Source organism: Xenopus laevis, chromosome 7L (assembly GCF_017654675.1).
Source record: "Xenopus laevis strain J_2021 chromosome 7L, Xenopus_laevis_v10.1, whole genome shotgun sequence".
Classification (NCBI taxonomy): Eukaryota; Metazoa; Chordata; class Amphibia; order Anura; family Pipidae; genus Xenopus; species Xenopus laevis.
In genome coordinates, this window is record NC_054383.1 from 59,339,889 (window position 1) to 59,366,556 (window position 26,668).

A 26,668-nucleotide genomic window follows, 5' to 3' on the forward strand; every position below is an offset into this window, starting at 1 on the left:
AACTGTTCAGAGGACACTAGGCTTTCATATTTGGGGTGATTTCTCTTGATACCTAAAAGTATGTGGGTAATACGATGCTGCAGGGTAGAAATTTTGGTGATTTTTGGAAATGTCGCCAAAATCACCAAATTTAGGAATGGTTTGCAGTTTGGTACTTTGGAGTACAAAGACATGCATACCCAATTTAGATTCGTGGGAATGTGTACTTTCCGAAAATATATGGTTTTCTGGGGTGAACTTACTTTTTTCTACTTTTGCCCCCCCCCCCCAAACGATGTAAATGTGTTGATATTTGGGGTGATTTCTCTTGATACCTAAAAGTATGTGGGTAATACGATGCTGCAGGGTAGAAATTTTGAGGTGATTTTTTGGAAATGTCGCCAAAATCACCAAATTTAGGAATGGTTTGCGGCTTGGTACTTTGTAGTACAAAGACATGCATACCCAATTTAGATTCGTGGGAATGTGTACTTTCCGAAAATATATGTTTTTCTGGGGTGAACTTACTTTTTTCTACTTTTGCCCCCCCCCCCCAAAACAATGTAAATGTGTTGATTTTGCAGTACCTGAAATAGCAGACCATATGGGGGTCTTCCTTTTGGGGCCCCTGTTGCAGTACCTGAAATGGCAGACCATATGGGGGTCTTCCTTTTGGGGCCCCTGTTGCAGTACCTGAAATGGCAGACCATATAGGGGTCTTCCTTTTGGGGCCCCTGTATGCCACGTGCTTGGGTACACCTATACATATTGGGTATCAAACTGTTCAGAGGACACTAGGCTTTCATATTTGGGGTGATTTCTCTTGATACCTAAAAGTATGTGGGTAATACGATGCTGCAGGGTAGAAATTTTGAGGTGATTTTTGGAAATGTCGCCAAAATCACCAAATTTAGGAATGGTTTGCAGTTTGGTACTTTGGAGTACAAAGACATGCATACCCAATTTAGATTCGTGGGAATGTGTACTTTCCGAAAATATATGGTTTTCTGGGGTGAACTTACTTTTTTCTACTTTTGCCCCCCCCCCCCCAAAACAATGTAAATGTGTTGATTTTGCAGTACCTGAATGGCAGACCATATGGGGGTCTTCCTTTTGGGGCCCCTGTTGCAGTACCTGAAATGGCAGACCATATGGGGGTCTTCCTTTTGGGGCCCCTGTATGCCACGTGCATATTGGGCATCAAACTGTTCAGAGGACCCTAGTTAAGAGGACCCTAGGCTTTCATATTTGGGGTGATTTCTCTTGATACCTAAAATTATGTGAGTAATACGATGTTGCAGGGTAGAAATTTTGAGGTGATTTTTGGAAATGTCGCCAAAATCACCAAATTTAGGAATGGTTTGCGGCTTGGTACTTTGGAGTACAAAGACATGCATACCCAATTTAGATTCGTGGGAATGTGTACTTTCCGAAAATATATGGTTTTCTGGGGTGAACTTACTTTTTTCTACTTTTGACCCTCCCCAAAACGATGTAAATGTGTAGATTTTGCTGTAGCTGAAATAACAGACCATATGGGGGTCTTCCTTTTGGGGCCCCTGTATGCCACGTGCTTGGGTACACCTATACATATTTGGCATCAAACTGTTCAGAGGACCCTAGGCTTTCATATTTGGGGTGATTTCTCTTGATACCTAAAAGTATGTGGGTAATACGATGCTGCAGGGTAGAAATTTTGAGCTGATTTTTGGAAATGTCAGCAAAATTGCCAAATTTAGGAATGGTTTGCGGCTTGGTACTTTGGAATACAAAGACATGCATACCCAATTTAGATTAGTGGGAATGTACTTTCCGAAAATATATGGTTTTCTGGGGTGAACTTACTTTTTTCTACTTTTACCCCCCACCCAAACGATGTAAATGTGTTGATTTTGCAGTATCTGGAATTACAGAACTGATAGCTCAAATGAGGTGTCTACATTTAAGGGCCCCTATATGCCACATGCTTGGGTACACCTACACATATTGGGCATCAAACTGTTCAGTGGACCCCAGGCTTTCATATTTGGGGTGTTTTACATTGATACCTAATGATGTGTGGGAGATATGATTCTGTAAATTGGAAGCTTTGAGGTCATTTTTCAAAAAATTCACCAATTTCTATAAAACATTATAATTTTAGGAAACAATTGCAACTTGGTAGTTTGGAGTACAACGATATATTTACCCATTTTTGATTCACCAGAATCTGTTCTTTCTAATAATGGGTAGTTTTCTAGGGTAAACATACTGTTAGTGGAATGTTTGGCCTTGAAATCAGAAGTATGCCGTTTGGGGAGCGGTGCTTTGGAAATTTGGTAGTGTACTGCTTGTAGATTTTGATCTATACAAGTGAGAAATCTCCATAAAACTATATATATTTGGTATTGCCGCGTTCAGGAGACATAGACCTTTCCAAATCGGCTGTGTTCTTGTACATAAAATAAATGATGTTTCTGATATATGTGATTGTTCCTTGTGAAACATGATTTTTTTCATTTTATATTTTTTTACAGAAGTAGAATTACACCAAAATTCTTGCATATTTGGAAAGTTCAGGCTGTCTTGAAAAAAACAATATATTGTTTTCCTGGGTAAACTAAAAGACCACTCCACGAAAGGCCCTTAAACTGAAAGAGTGCAAAATATCTAAAAACTGCTTGGCAGTAGATGTTCGCATCTAGGACAAAACGGCTGGCAGGGAAAGGGTTAAGGACGATAATTCCCCATTTGGATTAGCCATGATGATTTATCTGACCTCCGTGTAAGCACTGAGTATTGCTGAATACAAAAACAAGAATTGCTACCTTGCCTCCGCTAATGTGGATTGCGTCCGTGTACCCGCCGTCTTTAATAAATCAAAAGGAGCGCACACAAAGGGGCTCAACTAAGATTAAGTGGATCTCTTCTGGGAGCTCACAAGTTATAAAAACCAGGGCTCAACCTTGCTCCGATCCAATGTAGATTCTGTAGTGCTGATAAAAGAAAATAAAATAATGCTTGATTGCGGAGTTCTTTGTAGAGAGTGGAGAATTGCTGCCTCCAAGCAGGGCAAACTGAAAAAACTGATCAGACGGTGGAGCCAGAGGGACAAGAGAGATTGGAGAAAGTTTATTCAGTTTGTCCTGCCTCCAGGAGGAGCAACTTAACCCCAGTCGTCTTGCACTGACAGGTAGGGCCGACTGAGAAAAATAAGTTCAAAAGCAAGGGACTTGGTACAGAGCCCTGTGGTACTCCATTAACAACACTGGTCCAATTAGAAAATGTTTCGTTTACCACCACTCTTTGTAGTGTATCGTTTAGCCAGTTCTGTATCCAGGTACAAATACTATGTTACAGGCCAACATTCCTTAATTTAACCAGTAACCTTCTGTGTGGCACTGTATCAAATGCTTTAGCAAAGTAAATCACATTCACTGCCATCCCAGAATTCTCACAAAAAGAAATTAAGTTAGTCTGGCAAGATCTATTAAGCATAAAACCATGCTGGCACAAACTCATAATATTATGATTTGCTATGAAGTCCAGTATTTATGCTTTATTAGCCATTTGAAAAGCTTACCTACCACTGACGTCAGACTAACTGGCCTATAGTTTTGAGGCTGAGAACGGGATCCCTTTTTGAATAGCAGGACCACATTAGCAATTCGCCAGTCTCTCGACACTATGCCAGACCTCAATGAATCCTTAAAAATTAAGTAAAGAGGTTTGCCAATCACAGCGCTAAGTACCCTGGGATGAATACCATCTGGTCCTGGACCTTTGTTTATCCTAACATGTTCTAGTCTCTTTTGAATTTCCTCATGTGTGAACCATGCGTCATTAGTTTTATTACTAGACTTGGGACTATTAAGAAGGAAACCTTCATTAACTGGTTCCTCATTTGTGTAAAGCATTGATGTGCAATCATTATATACATCCATGCCAAAAGAGCAAGGGATGTATTACACAGAAGAAATTTTATTATTAGAACAGAGCAATACTACATACAAACACAGGACATCGCAATGGGAAGTAACCTACCTCCCAGTTATGCCAACATTTTCATGTGTGCACTGGAAAAGAGAATGATTTGAGATTTAATGGTAAAATTGTGTGTTATATATTTGTTTTTTATCTGGAATTCCACTGAAAACTGGAGTTTTTTAATTATTTGCATTATGTATGCCTTAAAATGCCCATGTGGATTGGTTTATGTGGGACAAATGTCCCAGAATGTGAGAATAAGAATTAGGGAACATTAAAGATCTGTTGGTGCCTATAATCCCACTGAAAAGAAAACCCACACCCCTGTAGGGAGACGGTTGTATATATAAATATACATAATTATACAAACATAATGCCGCTAGTTTGAGATGGATGGTTTTGAAAAAGACAGAAAAGCCATTGCGAGGCGGAGGACAGAAAGATAATGTTATTGAAATGTGAAGTAAAACGGATAGACAGATTAAATTCTATAGAACAATGAGGGATGAACGAAGCTTGGAGCCTAAAATGTTTTTTTGTGAAATGTTAAAAATAGTTCTGGAGAAAATCTAATATACAAGTCTGTTACAGCATGCCCCTAGGAGAGTGAGACAGTCAGTTTTAATTTGTAAAGGGACCGCAGTACTGACAAGGGAATCAGGCTATATTCTAGATCTGTTCCACGGCTACTGTAGGGTATCTGGACCATGTAAGGTATTGACAACCTAGAAGGAGAACATTTCATCTCCCCAAGCTATTTCTACAGTGGTGCCACATTTGTGACTGTATCTGACATCTTTTCAAACAATCTCAATCTTGTGAGTATTCAACCCCAGTTGCTTTAAATTGAATTTGGCAGTGGAGAGCTTTATCTCAACAATCTGCAAGCTGTCCCTTCCATACAGGGAAGGCCCATACTGCTGAAAGAGGGTCTAATGTAATCCATGTTCTACCCAACTAGTTGGTTTTAGCCTGTTTAAGCTAAAATAGTGATACACTTGCATCATATCATTATTTTCTTTACTCATTTGTGGTGAACTCCCTCTGCTGGTCATTTTGTGCACCTATACAAACCATTTCATGTTTGACCCCTTTGAACCGCCATCCTCCAAAGATATGACCCAGTTCCTTGTGTGAAATCAGACTCCACTGCATACCTAACTGTCCCGTTTTTCGCGGGACAGTCCAGACTTTGACAGCTCAACCCGCAGTCCCTGGTTTATTACTGAAATTTCTCTTTGAATTTTTCTTTGTTACTGACTCTCTTTGATCTCCTGCACTGAGCAGCCAGAAAAAGAAAGTTTCTAATTTAATTGGCTTTTGGCCCAGAATATATACTTAGATACTTCTGTAACAATTTAAGATAAAAAAAAGTCTCTTGGGGATACTGTGATTTACAGCTTAAAGGGCAATTCACCTTCATTAACAACATTGCAATACATAAAAACCAAAGAAATGTGTTCAAACTATCATAATCAACCTAATTTTGGAAAATGGACATGGTAATTAGGTGGTGTTGCAACAAAATTGGGTGTGGTCAAAAAAATCACTGTGCTCTTTTTGTAATTTACAACTAACAAATACTACAGCTGCCAGCACCTCAGGGACACTGCTGCATTTGTAATTTGTTACAGTTTCAGATCTCATACCGAATATTCTACAGCCTTCTACCAGGGCCGGATTTATATAGCGGGCACCCCTAGGTCCCCCGTCCTCTCCCTTTTATTCGTGCAAATTTTCATCATTGGGACCAGAGCAATTGGGATTGGCGCACAGGAAATTTAAAATAATGTTTTATCTTCTGCACATGCCCAGTGTTTCTGAACCAACTTGGGTGCGTTTGGGCAGCATGCCATCCCCTAAAATCCTGCCGCCCTAGGCCCAGGCCTTGGTGGCCTTTCCACAAATCCAGGCCTGCCTTCTACTCTCAGTCTCTTTTATTGGAATGTGGGGAGCTTTATCTGCATTTCAAACAACACACTGCCTCAGGGTAACATGTAATGAGGACAGAATACATATACTCAGTTACAATCGGTTATGTTACAATAGCTATAAAGTACGTCTGCACAATATTCTAAAATGTTCATGACACTAAATGTGACAATTATGACTAAATAAGACAATTATGTCAGATCAAATATTTATGGGAAAATACATGTTGAATTTATGAACTTAAAAAAAAATCCATAATTTCAATAGACACGCAAATGTGTAAGAGCAGTTAGGTGGCTCCTATGTGTGGCATTCACTTACCTGTAAGCAGTTTGTGAACATTACACAGACTGACATGAGTTTGGAGAAGATCTTGAGCAACTCTGGATTGGTAAGCATGCAGTCCTTCAGGCAATTATCCAAAAAGCTTGTATGGTGGCTCAAAACATCATCTATATTTGAGGCCTGTAGGTAAATTATAATTTAAGGAACTATGCTGTAGAGGGTACCAGTCACATTTACATTTTATATGAAAAGTAGCAATTACCTTAAAATATCAGTATGTATTTGCAAAAAAAACAAAAAAATACATTAAAGCAATTTCAAGTATAGGATATATCATATCTCTCTCTCTCTCTCTCTCTCTATCTACTTACTATACTTTTCCATTATTAAGCTTTTTTTTCCTATAAAGGAATAGGGAATGACCATGAAATAGGCTAAATGATTAGAAGCAAGAAGGCCCACTGACACCTGGGCCCACCGGGAGTTTTCCTGGTATCCCGATGGGGCAGTCCGACACTGAGTGGAGCGAAGAGATGCTTGAAAAGCTAATCTTTATCAACGTGGCTACCATAATTGCTATGACGTCAATATTTTGGGTGTTTTTTGTAATTAACAATGGCTAAAGCAAACCAGTACAATAGACACTTTGTTTCTATTTGTTAGGCATGTTTTAAAAGCTAATATAAAGGAGGAGGCAATGTTAAGAAAATGAGGGAGCTGAAGCATTATGAGTGGAGTTCTTTACTATTGTAAAGAGTTCAGCAAATTAATTGTAGGAGTATGATATAGACCCACTAATGTGAAGTGAAAAGGAGGTGAAACTCCTGATGCTAATAGAAAAGGATGCTAGTTTGGGGAAAGTAATGATAATGGGGGGTTTTAATTATCCAGATATTGACTGTAGCAACAGTTCTGTTAATAGGAACAAGTTTATAAACTTGTTGCATGACAATTTTATGGTACAGGTTGTTGACGAATCAACCAGAAACCATGCTATACTAGATCTAGCGATCTCTGACCCTGAATGTATAGCAAATGTGCAAGTCATTGAACCCCTGGGTAATAGTGACCATAATGTGATCTCATTTTATGTTTGGTGCAAAAAACAAATATACACTGGGGCAAAATCCCTGAATTTCAGAAAAGCACATTTTAGCTCCTTAAGTGCTGTCCTTCAGAGCATAGATTGGGGCATTACGTTTTCTGCTAAAACACAGAATAGAAATGGTGGATATTTAAAATATTACATTGTTACTGTTCTCAATTAATTGCCTTAAGAAGTAAATATAGAAGCACTAAGAACCTCCCTATGTGGCCTAATACAGAAGTAAAGAAGTTAATAGGAATAAAGGGACAGGCATTTAAAACTGCAAGTCTGTGGGGACAGAAGCTGAATTTAAAGGAACAGTAAAATCAAAAAAATTGAAAAAAAAATGTGTTAGTATACATCAGAAAACAAACACCAAGACAAATAAAACTTTAAATTTGTAAAGCCTTTATTATGAAATAAATACAGCCCCGGCTTTGAGTGACAGAGCAGCCAGTGCCGAATGCTTGGAGCGGATCCTTGTTCTGCGAGACTCTGTGCTGGAGAAGAGGGCATCATGCCATTTGGTGAAAAAGATTGTCAAGTGCCAATGGTGCTAGGATACTGCCAGCCACAGGGCTGTAACTGGCAGTAAGTAAGGCACTAGGAGTATGGCATGAGTTCTTTTTTCGTCAATTATCTTTTCTCCAAATACGGTGACCCCGGCAGCTTCTCTGTGTGCATTTGTGTTCTCATCCATGGGAAGAGCTGGGTAGGAGACAAACTCTGCTCTGAGCTCTCTGCCTCTTCCCCTAGCCCAGCGGAGGTCAGTTTGCGGTGAAAAAATCCGATGGGCGCCAGACCCCCTCTCCCGATGCTCGGGTTTTTTTTTTTTAAATATATTTTCAGCAGCGCAGTGTGGCCGGGGTCGCCGTGACAAGTCACAGAGCAGGGGTTCTGCTGGTAAGTGGGAGAAAAAAGGGATGCAGAGTCTCGCAGAACAAGGATCAGCTCCAAGCATTCGGCACTGGCTGCTGCGTCACTCAAAGCCGGGCGCTGTTTGCCGAAGTTCCAGCCGCTCCCCTCTGTGTAGCTGGCTCTGTGTGCAAGTTGGGGGACGGCACTGCGATTGCGAGAGATACCCTTCTATTGGTGTATCGGGCAGGCTGGGAGCTCCGCTTGTGCAGTGAAAGCCTCCGATTATCCGCTCCCCCTTCTGTTCTGCGCTGGGCTCCTCGGCTGCTGCAGGTGAGCCCCTTCCTAAGGAATAAGGATGTGCTGCCCACGCTGATCACCCTTCCGACGCAGCACCTACAACTGTTCCACATCGAGGTGCAGCTGCTTCACGTGCTGTTAGTACAACAGGAGAGATAGCCAGGGAGGAGAAATCCAGCGCCGCACAATGGATGGTCGCCATGTCGCCTTTTCTGAACAGGACAGGAAGTGGAGTTTTTCTTAATAAAGGCTTTGCAATTTTAAAGTTTTACTTGTCTTGGTGTTTTTTTTTTATGCTACTGTTCATTTAACAAATAAAAGCACTATAATAAATGTTAACATAGGTGGATTTTCAATAAGGCTAGGGGAGGCTATGCCTCCCCAAACCTGTCTGACCCCTAAAATGAAAAGAAATAAAAAAAAAAAAAACCTGTTCCGTTAGGGACTGCACTGTTCCTTTAATCACGGACTGATTGCTTAGGTCCGCCTCCAAACCACGATGCTGAAGAGATCAGTTGCTCTCTGATATGTGGTTTGTAGCTTGTCCAATCAGAGCACAGCTGACTTTACAGACAGTGAAATGTACCAACCAGGTACAGAGTAGGCGTGGCTGGGAAAACTTTACCGACTTGGCAGAAGGAAGACTGATATGAAGCAGTTGGATTGGAACATCCAGCTGGGCATGTTTGCAGCTTTCATACAATTCACAGGTACTATAGACAGCAGCTTCTCAACCAGCTTGAACAAGTATTAAATGTTTTTTTTTTTTTTTTTTGCTCTGTATCTGCCACTGTCTCCCACTGAGTATAATGTGCCAGGACCCACTGTCTCCCACTGTGTATAATGTGCCAGGACCCACTGAGTATAATGTGCCAGGACCCATTGTCTCCCACTGAGTATAATGTGCCAGGACCCACTGTCTCCCACTGAGTATAATGTGCCAGGACCCACTGTCTCCCACTGAGTATAATGTGCCAGGACACATTGTCTCCCACTGTGTATAATGTGCCAGGACCCACTGAGTATAATGTGCCAGGACCCACTGTCTCCTACTGAGTGTAATGTGCCAGGACCCACTGAGTATAATATGCCAAGACCCACTGTCTCCCACTGAGTATAATGTGCCAGGACCCACTGTCTCCCACTGAGTATAATGTGCCAGGACCCACTGTCTCCCACTGAGTATAATGTGCCAGGACCCACTGTGTATTATGTGCCAGGACCCACTGAGTATAATGTGCCAGGACCCACTGTCTCCCACTGAGCATAATGTGCCAGGACCCACTATCTCCCACTGTGTATAATGTGCCAGGATCCACTGTCTCCCATGAGTATAATGTGCCAGGACCCACTGTCTCCCACTATGTATAATGTGCCAGGACCCACTGTCTCCCACTGTGTATAATGTGCCAGGACCCACTGAGTATAATGTGCCAGGACCCACTGTCTCCCACTGAGCACAATGTGCCAGGACCCACTGTCTCCCACTGTGTATAATGTGCCAGGACCCACCGAGTATAATGTGCCAGGACCCACCGAGTATAATGTGCCAGGACCCACCGAGTATAATGTGCCAGGACCCACCGAGTATAATGTGCCAGGACCCACTGTCTCCCACTGTGTATAATGTGCCAGGACCCACCGAGTATAATGTGCCAGGACCCACTGTCTCCCACAGTGTATAATGTGCCAGGACTCACTGTCTCAACTGAGTATAATGTGCCAGGACCCACTGTCTCCACTGAGTATAATGTGCCAGGACCCACTGAGTATAATGTGCCAGGACCCACTGTCTCCCACTGAGTATAATGTGCCAGAACCCACTGTCTCCCACTGTGTATAATGTGTAAGGACCCACTGTCTCCCACTGAGTATAATGTGCCAGGACCCACTGTCTCCCACTGTGAATAATTTTCCAGGACCCACTGTCTCCCACTGAGTATAATATGCCAGGACCCACTGTCTTCCACTGAGTATAATGTGCCAGGACCCACTGTCTCCCACTGTGTATAATGTGCCAGGACCCACTGTCTCCCACTGTGTATAATGTGCCAGGACCCACTGTCTCCTACTGAGTATAATGTGCCAGGACCCACTGCCTCCCACGGAATATAATGTCCCACGGGGGATGGCTTTTTAGCAAGTCAGGGAATACATGTTTATGGAAGGTAGCATATAGTACAAGCTGATCCAGGGACTGGTCTGATTTGGAATTTTTACCCCCTCTGAGGCAAATTGGACAGGCTTCATAAAGGGTTTTTTTACTTTCCTCTGAATTAACTAGCAGTTAGGCAGGTTTTGAACTTGATGGACTATGTTACGCATATGGTCAGTGTAAAACGGGGGACTTTGTGCTTCCAGGCCAGTACTTCTCCTGGTTAAATCATAGACATATGTCTTTTCACAGCATTGCACTTAATTGTAATGGCTTCTTCCCCTTGTCCTTCATGGTTTACACCTTCAAACTCATTGAGTTCCGTAACAGATAATTCCCGAATTATTTTAAGCCTGCCTCTTCCACCTACTGTTGCCTAGTTCCCTAGGTTTTGTATGTCCTTTTTAATGATCTTATGGTTTTACTATAGACCTTATTTGCATGAAAAGCAGACGTAGGAGTCTGAAAATAGAGACTGGGAAGATATTTCCAACAAGAAGAATAAAAAAGATATGGAGAACATGATATCCTCAATTTTTACTTTAAGGGCAAGTCAGTTACTTGGCTTTTGTCTATCTTCCACTCTTGATGTCCAGTCTCGGCCTACTACTGTACCACTTAAGATTTTAGCTTCTGTGCCAGTCATCCAGTCTTTACTTGTTCCTAAACCAGCGATTCTGTCTCCAGCTTCTGTGTTCGCACTGCATTTACTGTCTGGTCACGTACCAACCATTTTTCCTCCACTTTCTTTCCAGCCTCCATCTGCTCGAAATCAGGTTACCCAGACGCTATCTGTCTTAGTGTTGGCAATTGCGCTTGTATTCCAGCCTCTGTCAGTTCCAGTGCCAAATGATCTACTTTCATATACTTTTATTATTGTAGTCATGCCATCATCTTCTGTGCCTGAAGACCTACCATCAGCTCACCGTATTAGATTCTCTAATAGGCATGCGCACGCATCTGCCCTGGCTACCAGACATGAGGACCCATCTACCTTGGCCTCTGTCTTTTTATGGACTTCCAACAACACATTGACGTGGCACGTGAGCTTACATATTTAGGCCAAAGTGTGGTACTAACACCTAATTTTTTGTAATTATTTTTAAAGGCAAACCGTGCAATGGCAAATTTTCTCTCATTGTGTACAAGTATTGGCTTTTTATAGTTTATAACAGCTGGTCAACTCCAGAATGTGGCTGGGGCTTAAATGCTCCCTGCTTTCCCACTAGAGCTCCTGAGCTAAGGGTAAGTGCACAATGGTCTTACTACTCAGTCACATTGGTTGCTGGGGGACTTGATTTTAAATGCACTACAAAACTTATATTGCTCACATATAGTGTAGGACATGAGCTTATTTTGGCCAAAGTGTGGGCAAACCGTGCGCTGGCAAATTTTCTCACTTTGTGTAGACCTATATAAAGTCAAATAAAGAATTTTGGGAACCCCTCTCCGCCTGCATACTACTTTACTCCACTTTCAACAAAAAAAGCTAACAGTTGTATATCTTTCATTTCCCAGGAACATCGGAGTACTGGGGTGTTTTCTGAAAAAAGATTTTTAGTGAAGCAATATTCAGTTGATGAACTCAAATGTGAAAAAACTGGCTGTGCAAAAATTTGGGTACCCTTGTACTTTTGCTGATTTGAATGCATATAACTGCTCAATACTGATTACTGGCAACACCAAATTGGTTGGATTAGGTCGTTAAGCCTTGAACTTCATAGGCAGGTGTTTCCAATCATAAGAAAGGGTATTAAGGTGGCCAATTGTAAGTTGTGCTTCTGTTTGACTCTTCTCTGAAGAGTGACAGCATGGGATCCTCAAAGCAACTCTCAAAAGATCTGAAAACAAAGATTGTTCAGTATCATGGTTTAGGGGAAGGCTACAAAAAGCTACCTCAGAGGTTTAAACTGTCAGTTTAAAATGTAAGAATGTAATCGGGAAATGGAAGGCCACAGGCACAGTTGCTGTAAAACTTTGGCCTCCCAGGTCTGGCAGGCCAAGAAAAATACAGGAGAGGCATATGTGGAAGATTGTGAGAATGGTTACAGACAAGCCAAAGATCACCTCCAAAGACCTGAAGAACATCTTACTGCAGATGATGTATCTGTACATCGTTCTACAATTCAGCGCAATTAGCACAAAGAACATCTGTATGGCAGGGTGATGAGAAAAAAAACCGGCTACCTGTCAAATTTGGTGGAGATTCCATCATGCTGTGGGGCTAGTTCAGGGACTGGGACAGGATGAATTCAACCCGATAGAAAAAAATTGTTCAGGATAATGTTCAAGCATGAGTCACAAAGTTGAAGTTACACAGTGGTTGGATATTCCAACAGGACAGTGACCCTAAACACACTTCAAAATCTACAAAGGCATTTATGCATAGGGAGAAGTACAATATTCTGGAATGGCCGTTACAGTCCACGACTTTAAAATCATTGAAAATCTATGGGATGATTTGAAACAGGCTGTCCATGCTCAGCAGCCATCAAATTTATCTGAACTGGAGAGATTTTGTATGGATGAATGGTCAAAAATACCGCCATCCAGACACTCATCAAAGGCTATAGGAGGTGTCTATAGGCTGTTACATTTGCAAAAGGAGACTCAACTAAGTACTGAAGTAATATCTCTGTTGGGGTGCCCAAATTTATGCACCTGTCTAATTTTGTTATGATGCATATTGCATATTTTATGTCAATCCAATAAACCTTATGTCACTGTATCCATAAGGAATGTTATATATTAAAATTAAGTTGCAACTTTGAAAGCTCGGCCAATGATAAACAAAACTCCAAAGAATTAAGAGGGGTTCCCGAAAGGGATTACAATCACTGTATAGTTATCTCTGTTCCCACCAATCTAGTCTATGCTAGAGTGAATTTTGCTCTCATAGCAGTACCACATTTTTTCAAATAAAATGCATCATCAAACAAGATAAAAATTGTATTAAAAAAAATTAAATGGCAACCAAAATAAATTTAGATTAGTAGGCCAGGGGTGATGATGCAATAGTAAGGCAGTGGGAAGAGTTTAACAGATGGGGAATTTGCAAGGGTTATAGAACAGTATATACTTTGATCTCGTCTTGTGGGAGATTTATGTACCATCCAAAAATGATACTGGAACTGTGACTGATCTAGCCAAATTAGCTACAAGTATACAAAAAAAAAAAGAGGGATTGATCAAGAAATGCTACCATGCAGAGAGGTGCCAGCATTTGAAAAATATGACTGAAGAGAGAGGATCTCTATTTGAATAGAAACATGTGAGGATTAAAGCAATCTCAAGATCTAAAAGTCTGCCTAATATTCTAAAAAACAGAAGATTATTAAAATATTGAAATAAAACCTGCTATTAAAGAGAGATTAATTTCAGTCTCGGACAAAAACTATATTGCTGAGACAAGACATCTGAGTGACTACAATACTTGTTTAGTTCTGTCCTTAAAGGAACAGTTCAGTGTAAAAATAAAAACTGTATACTATAGATAATAAATAAAAAATGTTCTAATATATTTAGCTATTCAAAAAATTAATATATAAAGGCTGAAGTGGCTGGATGTCTAATATAATAGTCATTACCCAACTTTCTGCTTTGCAACTCTCTAACTTTTAGTCAGTGACTTTAAGGGGGGACACATGGGACATAACCATTCAGTGAGTTTGCTGAAATAAGATCCTTAGCATGCAGGTCAGATTCAAAAGCAAACAGTTATGATGCATATGGTCCCCTAAAGTCATTGATGTGGGAACAGAGTGATTGCAATTCCATTAGAGATTGTATTAGATATTACGGCTGCTATCAGTGGCGGAACTACCGGGGGAGCAGGGGGTGCGAGCGGACCAGGGCCCGCACCCCCTCAGGGCCCCCCGGCAGCCCGCTCACCAGTGAAAGCCGTCGTGTATGGAGGGGGGGCAGGGCCCGGCTTTGCGTCACGCACCAGGGCCCGCCCCCCTCTAGTTACGGCACTGGCTGCTATATAGATGACATTTTAATGTTCTGGATGAACACTAAACAGAATGTTTCACATTTTAAGACATATTCGAATTATAATAATTTTACAGTTTTAAATATAAAACTCGTGAAAATGTTTGATCCAACTTAGGTACTCATAATAAATAAATTTAAAACCCGGTAATAACCCCAGAATATATAGACGTCTCTCCCCAATTATAAACTATGTGATAACTGGATAAAATTCTCTCAATTTAAATTTTTAGTTGATCCCAACTAAAGAAATAGTCATAGAGGCAAAACAATCCTGTTGGGTTTCATTAATGATTAAATTATTTTGTAGTAGAAGTAAGTTATGGAGATCCAAATTATAGAAAGATCTCTTATCCAATAAAACCCAGGTCCCGAGCATTCTGGATAACAGGTCCCATACCTGCAGTTCATGTAAGGCATACAAATGCTAAGAAATCTTTTAGGCCAAGAGTTAGTGGAAAAAGTTTTTAAAATAAATCATTTAATTAAATAAGATGCATAATTCTAAGCCAGTACAACTGGGCTGTGCAAGTGTTTGACAGAAATCTAAAAGTGTACTCCAGGCTATGGGAATCTTATACAAGGTATGCTGTGTTCTCTCCAAGCTATGCATGAACACCACTTCTTCAGAAATAGGCAGCAATTCACAATGCATCTGCTTTCAGATAAACTATTGTTTCTCCTACTTAATGTAAATGAAGTCATGGTCAGATTTGGGTGTTTTACTATGGTGGGGATCATGGGAGTATTTTTAGAAATGCAGGTGCCAGGGTGAAGTCACCATTAAATCTTCTCATTTTCTGTTCTAAAATTAAAAACATGCCTAGCCCCACATCAGATTTCAAAATAATATAAAAAATTCACTTTTTAAAAACATATTTCAGTGCAGGATTCTGTTATGAACTGATGTAGTTTTTTTAAAAAAAAACATGTCTTGTAATATAATCTTGTACTAAAAGTATGCACAGCAGATGATATTTAAGTATGCAAAGCACAGAGAATGAAAACCATGCCCTTTTTATAAATTAAAGCCCGGTGAACTTTAGTAACAGCGACCCTCCAACACCATTAAATCATCTAGCTGAGTTGTTTCAGTCACGCTGGGTTGGGCGCGATCCCTCCATAGTCCTGTTTTCATTTGTAATTAGCCTATGGAGGGATCGTGCCGCCCCTAGCCCAGCCTGACTGAAACAACTCAGCAAGATGATTTAATGGTGTCGGAGGGTTTAATGGTGTACTAAGGTTCACAGTTACTAAAGATTTTTATAGGAACGTTTTGGCAATATGCTTGAAAACTCCTTAAACAATGAAAAGTGTTTGGCAAAAACGAACTGGACACATCCAAAAGTAAAAAATAGGCTAAAATGTGCATTGTGACTGGATCGCGCTTAGTTACCAAACTTGTCACTACAGAAAAGGCCCGGACTGGCAATCTGTGGGTTCTGGCAAATGCCAGAGGGGCTGCTATAAGATGCCATAGACCATCATTATTTATTGGGCTGGTGGGGGGCTGCTTGGGCCTCTGTGTACTTGGAATGCCAGGGCCTATTTTGACTCCCAGTCCGGACCTGCTACAGAACAACCGACCATGCACCTGTCACCAGCATTGGATCTTAAAGGGATCACACCACCAGGAAATATAAATGCAATTATCTAAATCAATTTACACATACAATAAAACTACTTTTGAAAATGTTGTAGCAGTTATATAGTTCAGTTACGTGTAATTTAATTTGGCAGGGGGTCATGAATATATATATTCATGTACATACATATACATAACACCACAGCACCTTTAAACAGAACATCTTACAAGCGAAACGTAAATTTTATGGCAAGTTAATAAATATTTTTGGTATTACTGGTACACTTGAAGATGATTAAAGCAGGTAAGAAATGTAACAAGATCAAAAAGCAGTGCAATTAATTCTCTTGTGACCTTTATTTGTATTAGGCTAACTACTTCCTTTATAACTACAACTTACCGATTTCAGATTTTTTTCCAGGATGTGCCAAGTTGGCTCCATCACCTCAAACATCATATAATACTGTATATTTTGAACAAAGTTCAGCATCCTCTGACGAAGGGTAAAAGCTCCAGCAAACCTTAAAATTAAAGAAAGATTTGGTTATTTTGTATAGGTATACATGGTATATATGAGAAAATTGTGCTTAAAAAAGAAAAAAAGAAAAGAACCCCTCTTCCACCAGTGTTAAAATTCCACAATGTTGTCTAAAAAGATACTAAATAAAGTATCACCCTTGATTAGAGTAAATACCACTCACAACTTAATTAATAAGTTCAGACAATTGATAGTTGAAAGTGCAGTGCTCTTAGTTGATTCAATTCATAAGGTTTTCAATAAATCAATTAATTCCTTTAATTATGAATTGATAAAGTGCAATGCTAATAAATAAATTGTCCCACTTGATAGTGAACAAACATTGGTCCATCCTCTTAGAGGATGACACCCTGGGTTCTGTCTTGCAAAAGAATGTAGAGGTAAGCTTTAAGAGAAGCCCTAAAATTAAAGATATGCTGACCAGAAGTCATTTTCAAACCACCCGAGGTCAAATGATCAAAAATAGGGGTTGCTTTCCCTGCGGGGAATGCAATATGTGCGATAAATTACTTAAGATCTCCTCTTATGATGATAGATTTGGCAAAATACACAAGGTTAATAGCTACATAAATTGTAGAACCCAGGGGGAAATATACTGCATAGAATGCCCATGCCACAAAAAATATATAGGCATGAAGACACAGATGTTGAAAATGAGGTTACAACAACACTGCAGTTTCATTAGAACTGCTGGGAAAGAAAATAAGAAAATAACACTGTCTACAGTTGCATATCACTTTAAAGCATTCCATAACATGGATCCAACAAAGTTAAAATTTTGGGCATTGGAGAAAATAAATTTAGGAATACGTAAAGGTAATCTGGAACAAGCCCTCATCAGACGGGAAAGCTACTGGATTTTTAAATTAGATACCGTTTCCCCCAAGGGCATAAATGAAAACAATCTATACACAGCATTCATTTAATCATGATTTTATTATTTATTTCATGTATTTAAAACAACTTTTTAAATTTATGTAATTTATAAAAATTCATTTTAATAGATTAAAATCAAGAAGGAAATTCATTAATCATCATGATGGAAATTCATTAATTATATACAAGGGGTAATTCCCCTTTGGAATTAATGTATTATTGTATACAAAATATAATCCGACTAGAATTGAAATCTATAAATTGGGGGATATAATAACCCAAATGAATAATGTGAAATAATAAGCAACAACTCATATAGGGAAAGTTAGTCCTATCACCCTTCTATAATTGGAATAATCACAGCAGAAACATTTGGTTGGCTATTTTTTAGTATAAAAGCTGATAAAGTCGAGCGCATTTAATTAGATGTTAGAACTGTGTGACATCAATCCCAAGGAAGTGTCTGAGGAAGTATGTGCAGTTCGATCTCTTCTTTAATGTAGCGCCCAACGTCCTCTAAACTTACGCAATGGAATAGTATACAAATTGACAGCATTCTCAAGTGATCTCGGGTGTGACGTAGAACTCGGAAGTTATTTAAACAGGGGAACGTGGTGCAGCTGCAATTCACCTTGAAAAAGCCATTTTAGCGAAACGCGCGTTGGCGGAATATCTGCTGTGTTGTTTTTTAAACATTTAAGATTAAAAGCCTTCTAATTTAAACAAGGAATTGGTTGGGCAGGGTGGGCTGAGGTTTAAATTGGCAATCGGTTCAATCTCCTTCTTTATCTTCTATTGCAGTCCCGCACTGGGATTCCTAAGGGACCATTGATTTGTGTTTTTTTGAGGTTAAGACAGCTCTTCATAAGTTAGGGCAAGTTTAAAATTTGAGACCACAGTCTTGGCTCCCTGCCTTTCTCCCTCTTTGTGGTGCCCAGGATTAGAAATGATCTAGGTAGAAGTTTTGGGGACAACTCCACCTTGTCTTTTTCCTTTTCTCACTATTTTCATTTGAACTGAGTCCATTGGAATTAATTTATACTGAAACACTTAATTGGTCACAATGAATTTTATTATTTATCGAATCACTATCAAGTGGGACAATTTATTTATTAGCACTGCACTTTATCAATTCATAACCTATTAAGGAATTAATTGATTTATTGAAAACCTTATGAATTGAATCAACTAAGAGCACTGCACTTTATCAACTATCAATTGTCTGAACTCATTAATTAACGGGTCATATTTTATAAAACCCAGCACTCTTATGTACATAGTTTTTAAGGTACTATCAAATGTACTCCATTTAGTTATTTATTATTATAAATGCACTAGCAATTTATTACAAAAACTGGTTAACTGCAATATTCAGGTTAAGTTGTGAGTGGTATTTACTCTAATCAAGGGTGAGACTTTATTTAGTATCTTTTTAGACAACATTGTGGGATTTTAACACTGGTGGAAGAGGGGTTCTTTTCTTTTTTTCTTTCTTAAGCAAGTTAACTTCATCTGAAATTTTTCAGACCTCAACTCCAATAAAGGGATAAATAAGTAAGGGTTAATCACGAGTATCTAACTCATTTGAATATATATGAGAAAATCTTGTTGTTATGCCAAGATACCTCCCTGGCAGGGGTATAAATATGAGCAACTCTCTAACATTCAGATGTAGAGAACAATACCCCTGTAAAATTTCCTATGACAAATTGACTAGGCCCTACCTACATATAAACGTGTGTATGCAAAGATAGGGTGCCCAGAGAAATTCTTTAACCCTTTCACCCAATTTGGCTAATTGTGTACTTGTATTGCCAGACCATTTTTAAACATTTTGGGCTCTTTCACGTTAAGGGCCTTTCCCGGGAGGATCTTTTAGTTTACCCAGGAAAACAATAAATTGTTTTTTTCAGGACAACCTGAGCTTTCAAAATAGATATAGGCTTCTAAATGGCTAATAAAAAAAAATTAAAAATCATGTTTCCCATAATACAAACAAACATATATTAGAAATATCATTTATTTTATGTATGAGAACACAGCATATTTGAAAAGTTCTATGTCTCCTGAATGCGCCAATACCAAATATATATAGTTTTATGGAGATTTCTCACTAGTAAAGATCAAAAAATTCTCAAGCAGTACACTTCCAAATTTCCAAAGCTTCACAAAATGGCATACTTTTGATTTCAAGGCCAAACATTCCAATAATAGTAGGTTTACCCTAGAAAACTACCCATTATTAGAAAGAACAGATTCTGGCAAATTAAAAATGGGTAATTATACCTATGTACACAAAACTACCAAGTTGAAATTCTTTCCTAAAAATAAAAAATTTTTATATACATTTGTGAATTTATTGAAAAATTACCTCAAAGCTTTCAATCTACAGCATATCTCCTACATATCATTAGCTACCAAGGTAAAACATGAACACCAGAAGTCCACTGAACAGTTTGATGCCCAATGTGTATTGGTTTACCTAAGTATATGGCAGAGGCCCCAAAATGAAGACACCCCATTCGAGCTATCAGTTCTGTTATTTCAGATAATGCAAACACACATTTACATCATTTTTTCGGGGTAAAAGATATAAATAAGTACGTTCACTGCAAAAAACCATATATTTGCAGAAAGTAGACATTCCCCTGAATCCAAATTGGTTATGCATGTCTTACTATTCCAAGCTACCAACCTTTCCTAAATTTGGCGATTTTGGTAACATTTACAAAAATCACCTCAAAGCTTCCAACTTGCAGCATCTGATCTCCCACATACTATTAGGTACCAAGATAAAACACATCAAATATGAATGCCTGGGGTCTGCTGAACGGTTTGATACTCAATATCATATAGGTGTCTCAAAGTATATGGCATATAAAGACCCCAAAATTTACCTTGTGCATACTTATTTGATGGCTTACATTCACGCTAATTTATAAACACTGCCAGTTTATGTGGGATAAAAGCTACAAAAAATTATGGTGACCCCTGAAAATCATATTTATTGTAAAGTACACATTCTGACAAATCCAAAATGGGTAATTATGTCTTTCGACTCCAAACTACCCAACTGCAAAACTACGCTAAAGGCAAATCGCCTAAAGATATTGCAATTGGCAGCATTTATCTCACCTAATTTCTTACATACAATGGTAAAATATCCTAAATATGAATGCCATGGCTCTACTGAACAGTTTGATGCCCAATATGCATAGATATACTTAAGCAGCTGGAAGGTGTGGACCCCAAATAAAAACAGTGCATATGGATTTTCTGGGCTGTCGATTCACCTTCTGTGAACAAAGCCCCCTGACTGCGTATTATATGCCACAAGCTCCCTTAACCATACAAAGACCCCCTAAAACCATATATTTTTGTAAAGTACACATTCTGACAAATCCAAAATAAGTAATTATGCCTTTCTACTCCAAACTACTATACTGAAAATCTATGCTAAAGGCAGTGGTTTGTTTAACATTTTGAAAATCGCCTAAAAATATTGCAACTGGCAGCATTTATCTTTCCCAATTTCATACATACCAATTGGAAAACACCCTAAATATGTACACCAAGGTTTTACTGAACAGTTTGATGCCTTATGTGCATAGATATACCAAAGCAGCTGGCATGTGCAGACCCCAAATGAAAACAGTGCATATGAATTTTCTCAGCTGCCAATCCACCTTCTGTGAACAAAGCCCCCTGACTGTGTATTATATGCCGCAGAAAATATTTTTATATAGTACACATTCAGATGACTTAAAAACAGGTAATTCTACTCCAAACTACCATACTGCAAAGCAATGCTAAAAGCAGCAGTTTTTATAACATTTTAGAAAATAGCCTAAAAATATTGCAATTGGCCGCATTCATCTCACCCAATTTCTTACATACAATGGTAAAACCTTAAATTTTCTCGGCTGCCAATTCAGCTTCTGCAAACAAACACCCTGCCTGCATATTATGCATCATAAGACCCCCCTAAAAGCTGCATATTATGCATCATAAGACCGCCATATATTTTTGGAAAGTACATTCTGATGAATCCAAAATGGGTACATATTTCTTTCTACACCAAACTACAAAGCTGTCCTAAAGTTTGCAGTTTTTATGACAAAAGAAAAGTCTAGAGATGTTACAAGTTGCCTAATTTATTTTGCAACATCCTAAATTTGTATTCCAGAGGTCTACTGAACAGTTGATGCCCAATATGCTTAGATTTATCAAAATATGTGGCATGTAGGGAGCCAAAAATGAAAATAGTGGATTTGAATTTTCTCAGCTGCCTCTGCAAACAAACCCCCTACTTGCATTTTATGCATTGTAAGACCCCCCTAAAAGCACAAAGACTCCAGAAAGCTGGGAGCCTGTGATTCTCTTCCCCGACAGCAGACACATTTATGTCTTGTGGTTTGGGGAGGGACAGGGCGGCGATCGGGTGGTCAGGAGGGTTAACGAGCAGCCTCTGCTCGTTACCTAGGGTGTTTCTGTAAGCTTTGATGCTCTGATTCACTGGCTAGAGCTGCTGGCGCAGAGAGATCACTTAAAACGTCAAAGAACGTATTATGTACGTTCTTGGCATTTAGAGCCTTTGTCTGCCAGCACGTATAGTCCCCCCTGAATGGACAAGTTAACCAAAACCCCCATCCCAGCTCCCTACAGGAGCTCCCTCTCTCTATCAGCTGTTCCCACACCTAGAACCCCAAATAATTCCACAAAGACTGTATGGCTTACAACCAGAAACATTATTCAGTATGTTTAATTTTGTTATGGTTTTAATTTTCGTTATGGTTTTACAAAATGTAAACATTATCTACATTGATCTTCACAATGTAAGCTCTATGTCAAAGGTATAATATCACTTTATGTTACTCGATACACATGCTAAAATATTCTGTGGGTTTTCTCCTTGAAATGTAATTGCATTGATCTGTACTGTGATGGCTATTCGAATAAAACAGAGTTGGTAAAAAAAAAAACCAAAAAAAAAAACTATGATCAACTCTAGGAGAAGGCACATCGGTAAGATTGACAGCTCTGCATAATAAAGCTTTCAGGAAGCACATGGCAATTATGGAAATACAATTTTGAGCAATTCTGAATGCAGAAAACAATGCTTGTTTTTATATAAACAGCTTGAACGATGAGGCTTGAACGATGAGGCTTGAACAATGAGGCAGGTAGGAGCCGATATACTCCTGCCAGTTACACCTTAGTGGTTTAACATTTGCCATGATGCCTTAGCAATGTCACCAATGATTAAAATTTTACGCATTCTTTAAAGTTATATTGTCTTACAGTCATAATGTTAATTTAATATAAATTTACTTGACAGAACATCATTTTGTAAATGAAGACTTTAAAGGACAAGGGAAGGTATAAAAATAAAATCCCATTTTTACTTTCTAATGAAAAATAAACTCCAATATACTTTAAATAAAAAATGTGTACCGTTTTTATAAGAAACCTGTCTGTATGCAGTGAAATTCCCCCTTCATTTACTGCTGTGGATAGGAATTGTCAGACGGTCCCTAACTGCTGGGCAGTCGTCGACTGTGTAGAGATTTGTACTGGATTTTATTTTTTGCCTTTAAATCCCCTTTACTGTTTCCAACTCCAGCTGCAGGGACAAAGATCATGGAGCCAGATTTAAACAGATAAACTGGGATTCAATGTGGAGGATACTTTGCTGCAGCCACTGGTTATGGAGAGTTGGAGAAAGTTTGTATTAAAGGACACATAAACCCTTACCATGTTTTTAGGTTGGGCACATATTCCCCACACAAAATGCATCATTGTCTCTGTATTGGTTCAGGTAGTATCTGTTTCCCCTCCGTTAGCCTGCACTGTTGTGTTTTCCTGAAAGCAAGATGTGCTTCAACCAGGCGGCCATTTTCTATCGGCTACATCATCATTTATATTTGCATATCCACGCCTGATGACCTTGCTCAGAAGTTTTTCTGGTAATGTAACTTTATTAGCAAGTATGAGTAATCCTACTCACTTCTACATGTAATCCCACTCACTCATATGCATAATCCCACTCATACTCATAAATATGCATAATCATATGCATAATCCCACTCATACCTGTAAATATGAGTGAGTGGGATTATACACAAGTGAGCGGGCTCATACATCCTTACTGTTAACCTTTTAACAACCAGAGTGGCAAAGATTTCAAAGAGGCCGTTCACAGATTACATTTTTATGGGGGGGGGGTTTACATTTCCTTTAAACAATACAAAAACTATAAAATCGAAATTAGATTACATGACAACACAGGACCCAGTGCAGTCTGTATATTCTGATTATTAATCAGTCTTTCTGTATCGGCTTCTGGCAGATATTATTTGACTTGTGCTCTTTTGATAATTTATGACGATCCCTAAGCAGCCCAGACCACACTGAGCATGTGCACAGTCTTGCAAAGATGTTTAACAAAGTTACAAGATGATAGCCCCATGTGGCCAACTTTGAAAGCATAAATCATTTGTTTGATTAGGCTTGTGGTTCAGTAAGTTCCTGTTTATTTTTAGTATACAAAATACAGCATTTCTAGCCTTATTCTATTTAGAACTTTCCTTGTCCTTTAAAAAACTGTACAAAGTAAGTAAAACCCACAGAAGCCAAGCTATTATTCAGCTGTACAGATGTAAATGAAAAATTATTTTTGGGCTCATAATTAGCAATTATTTTGACCCTTCAATGAAATACTACTAAATTCTTAAATTAGACATTATATAAACTTCATATTCTGATATATGCTTCGTCCTTCCTCAAAATATGTAATGATGCAGAAAGAAAAATATTTTCAAAGCATTTTACTTTCTAAAATTGTCATATCAGAGCTGCAGAGAGATGTTTACAGGACAGAAGCTAGGCTGAATTGAGGAGTAGGAGGGTCTGTTCATTGTTTCACAGGAAGTGGTCACAGCACTGACGGACAGGCTGAACTCTGCTGTTGTAGCAGTCAAACTCCTCCCCTCCCACCCTCTGTGTTCCCAGCCTGCACATAACTGTCTTATGCTGCTGCCTGATCATTCACTTATAACAATATACCTTACATGCCCAACATAAAGCAATAGATGTGAAGTTTAGTACAAACTATAAAAAATAGAATAGTAATATTTCCTTTATCTAAAGGGGACCCGTCACTCAAAAAAATTATTCCAAATCCTATTTGATCACGTAAGGCAAGCAAAAGTAACTTCTATTACAATATATATATTATTTTAATCTTGTTTCCTTTGGTCTGGGAACTCATAAATATAGCAAGCAGGCAGGAGCCATTTTGTGGACACTTATTAAGGCAAGCCTTGCATCATCTCAGAATCTTATTTGTGCACCAGAATGGGGGACCTGATGTCGATCCCCATGCCCTGGCTACACACTTAAATGGTGAAGAGAAATGGGGGAATGTGGGGAGAGCAGTGACATCTAGGAAGTGCTGAATGAAAAGTGAAAGTAATTGCCGGCCCGCCTCTATACCTAAGGCATAGAGGAGGGGCAGACGATATTTGATTGATATTCTTAAATAAGTTTACAACAGCTATGAGTGCTTTAATAAAAAAAATAATTTGGATTTCATGTTTAACTTGAAAAGGACTTATTTATTATAATTAATAATATTATAATTATTATATTATTATTAAACAGCTTTTTATGCCTGGGTGACAGGTCCACTTTAAAGGGCAACAGTATGGTCCTATGTTCCTCAACAAATATACATCATTTACAAATGCACATGCCCAAATGGACATAATCTATAGTCCATAATACATTATATACAGTGTACATTAGTATGTACAGTTATCTAATTTAAGAACAGCAGCTATAGGTTTGTGTTATTTGTAATTCCCTTCATTGCATCATATACAATGAACAGAGAAAACAAATCTGCACTGCAAACTACAGGTGAGGCCTTACCAGAGACCTATAAAGAGATAAATGTTGTTTTCATCTCTTGAGTATATGCCATTTTGTATGCAAGACAGTACTTTATTTGCTTTAGTGGCCACAGAATGACACTGCCCGGAATTAGACAACTTGTTATCTACAAAAACCCCTAGATCATTTTCAGTTAGGGAAACTCCCAACACACTGCCATTTAGTGTATAAATTGCATTTATATTATTTTATAAGTGAATAACCTTGCATTTACCAACTCAGAACCTCATTTTCCAGTTTGCTGCACAGTTTTCCAATGTAGTCAAATCACTCTGCAAAGTGGCAGCTATCTACATAGAAGTTATAGTTCTGCACTAATTTGTATCATCAGCAAAAATAGAAATAGTACTTTCAATGCCCTCCTCCAGGTCGTTAATAAACAAGTTGAAAAGCAAAAGATCAAGTACAGAGCCTGTGGTACTCTACTATCAACACTGGTCCAATTAGAAAGTGTTCCATTTACCACACTCTTTGTAATCTACAGATATATTTTAGCCAGTTCTGTATCCAGGTACAAATGTATTCATTTAACCAATAACCTTCTGTGTGCCACTGTATCAAATGCTTTAGCAAAGTCTAAATATGACATCCACTGCCATCCCATAATAAAGGTCCCTGCTTACCTTCTCATAAAAAAATTAAATTTGTTGGTGGTCAGGTTTATTAGTTGCGCCTGTGTTTGCAAGCTAGTATACTTGTAAGCTAGTATACTTTGCATAGTTACTATGCATAGTTGTAGATACTATTAGCAGTCCACCAGAGGTTATGACAAAAATCACAGACTTAATTTTAAGAAAATAGCAACATGGGAGCTTTTTTTCTCTATTGAAAAAGCAGTTGTCCCCTAGCATCTGCAATCCGCAACCATACTGATATTACTGGTCCTAAAATACAACAACAGGAGTTTGTGGTTTCATTATTTGCGGATGATATCCTCCTGACTTCCGGTTATATATCTCTCCCCAACTTACATATCCTCCTGACGCAGTATAGTAAGCACTCGGGCTATAAGCTAAATGTCGATAAGACTGAAGCTTAATATACCTCAACACGTCAAGGAGGAACTGGTCTCTAAATTTCCCTATAAGTGGAGGACCCGCTCCCTTAAGTATCTTGGAATCCAATTAACTAAAACATACCATCAACTTTACCAGTCTAACTTTC

General features: G+C 38.8%; 1 protein-coding gene across 10 annotated transcripts in view; it reads right to left on the minus strand.

The window, feature by feature from the left end:
• The window catches only part of tubgcp2.L (tubulin gamma complex associated protein 2 L homeolog), a 221,034-nt gene that overhangs the window by 44,310 nt on the left and 150,056 nt on the right, over nt 1–26,668 (minus strand). For all 10 annotated transcript variants that reach the window (XM_018224523.2, XM_018224524.2, XM_041568527.1 and 7 more), the window contains 2 exons: nt 16,538–16,658; nt 6,199–6,342 (listed from right to left, as the gene is read on the minus strand). In XM_018224523.2, coding sequence (XP_018080012.1) covers nt 6,199–6,342; nt 16,538–16,658 — 265 coding nt within the window. The remainder of the gene's footprint in view (nt 1–6,198; nt 6,343–16,537; nt 16,659–26,668) is intronic.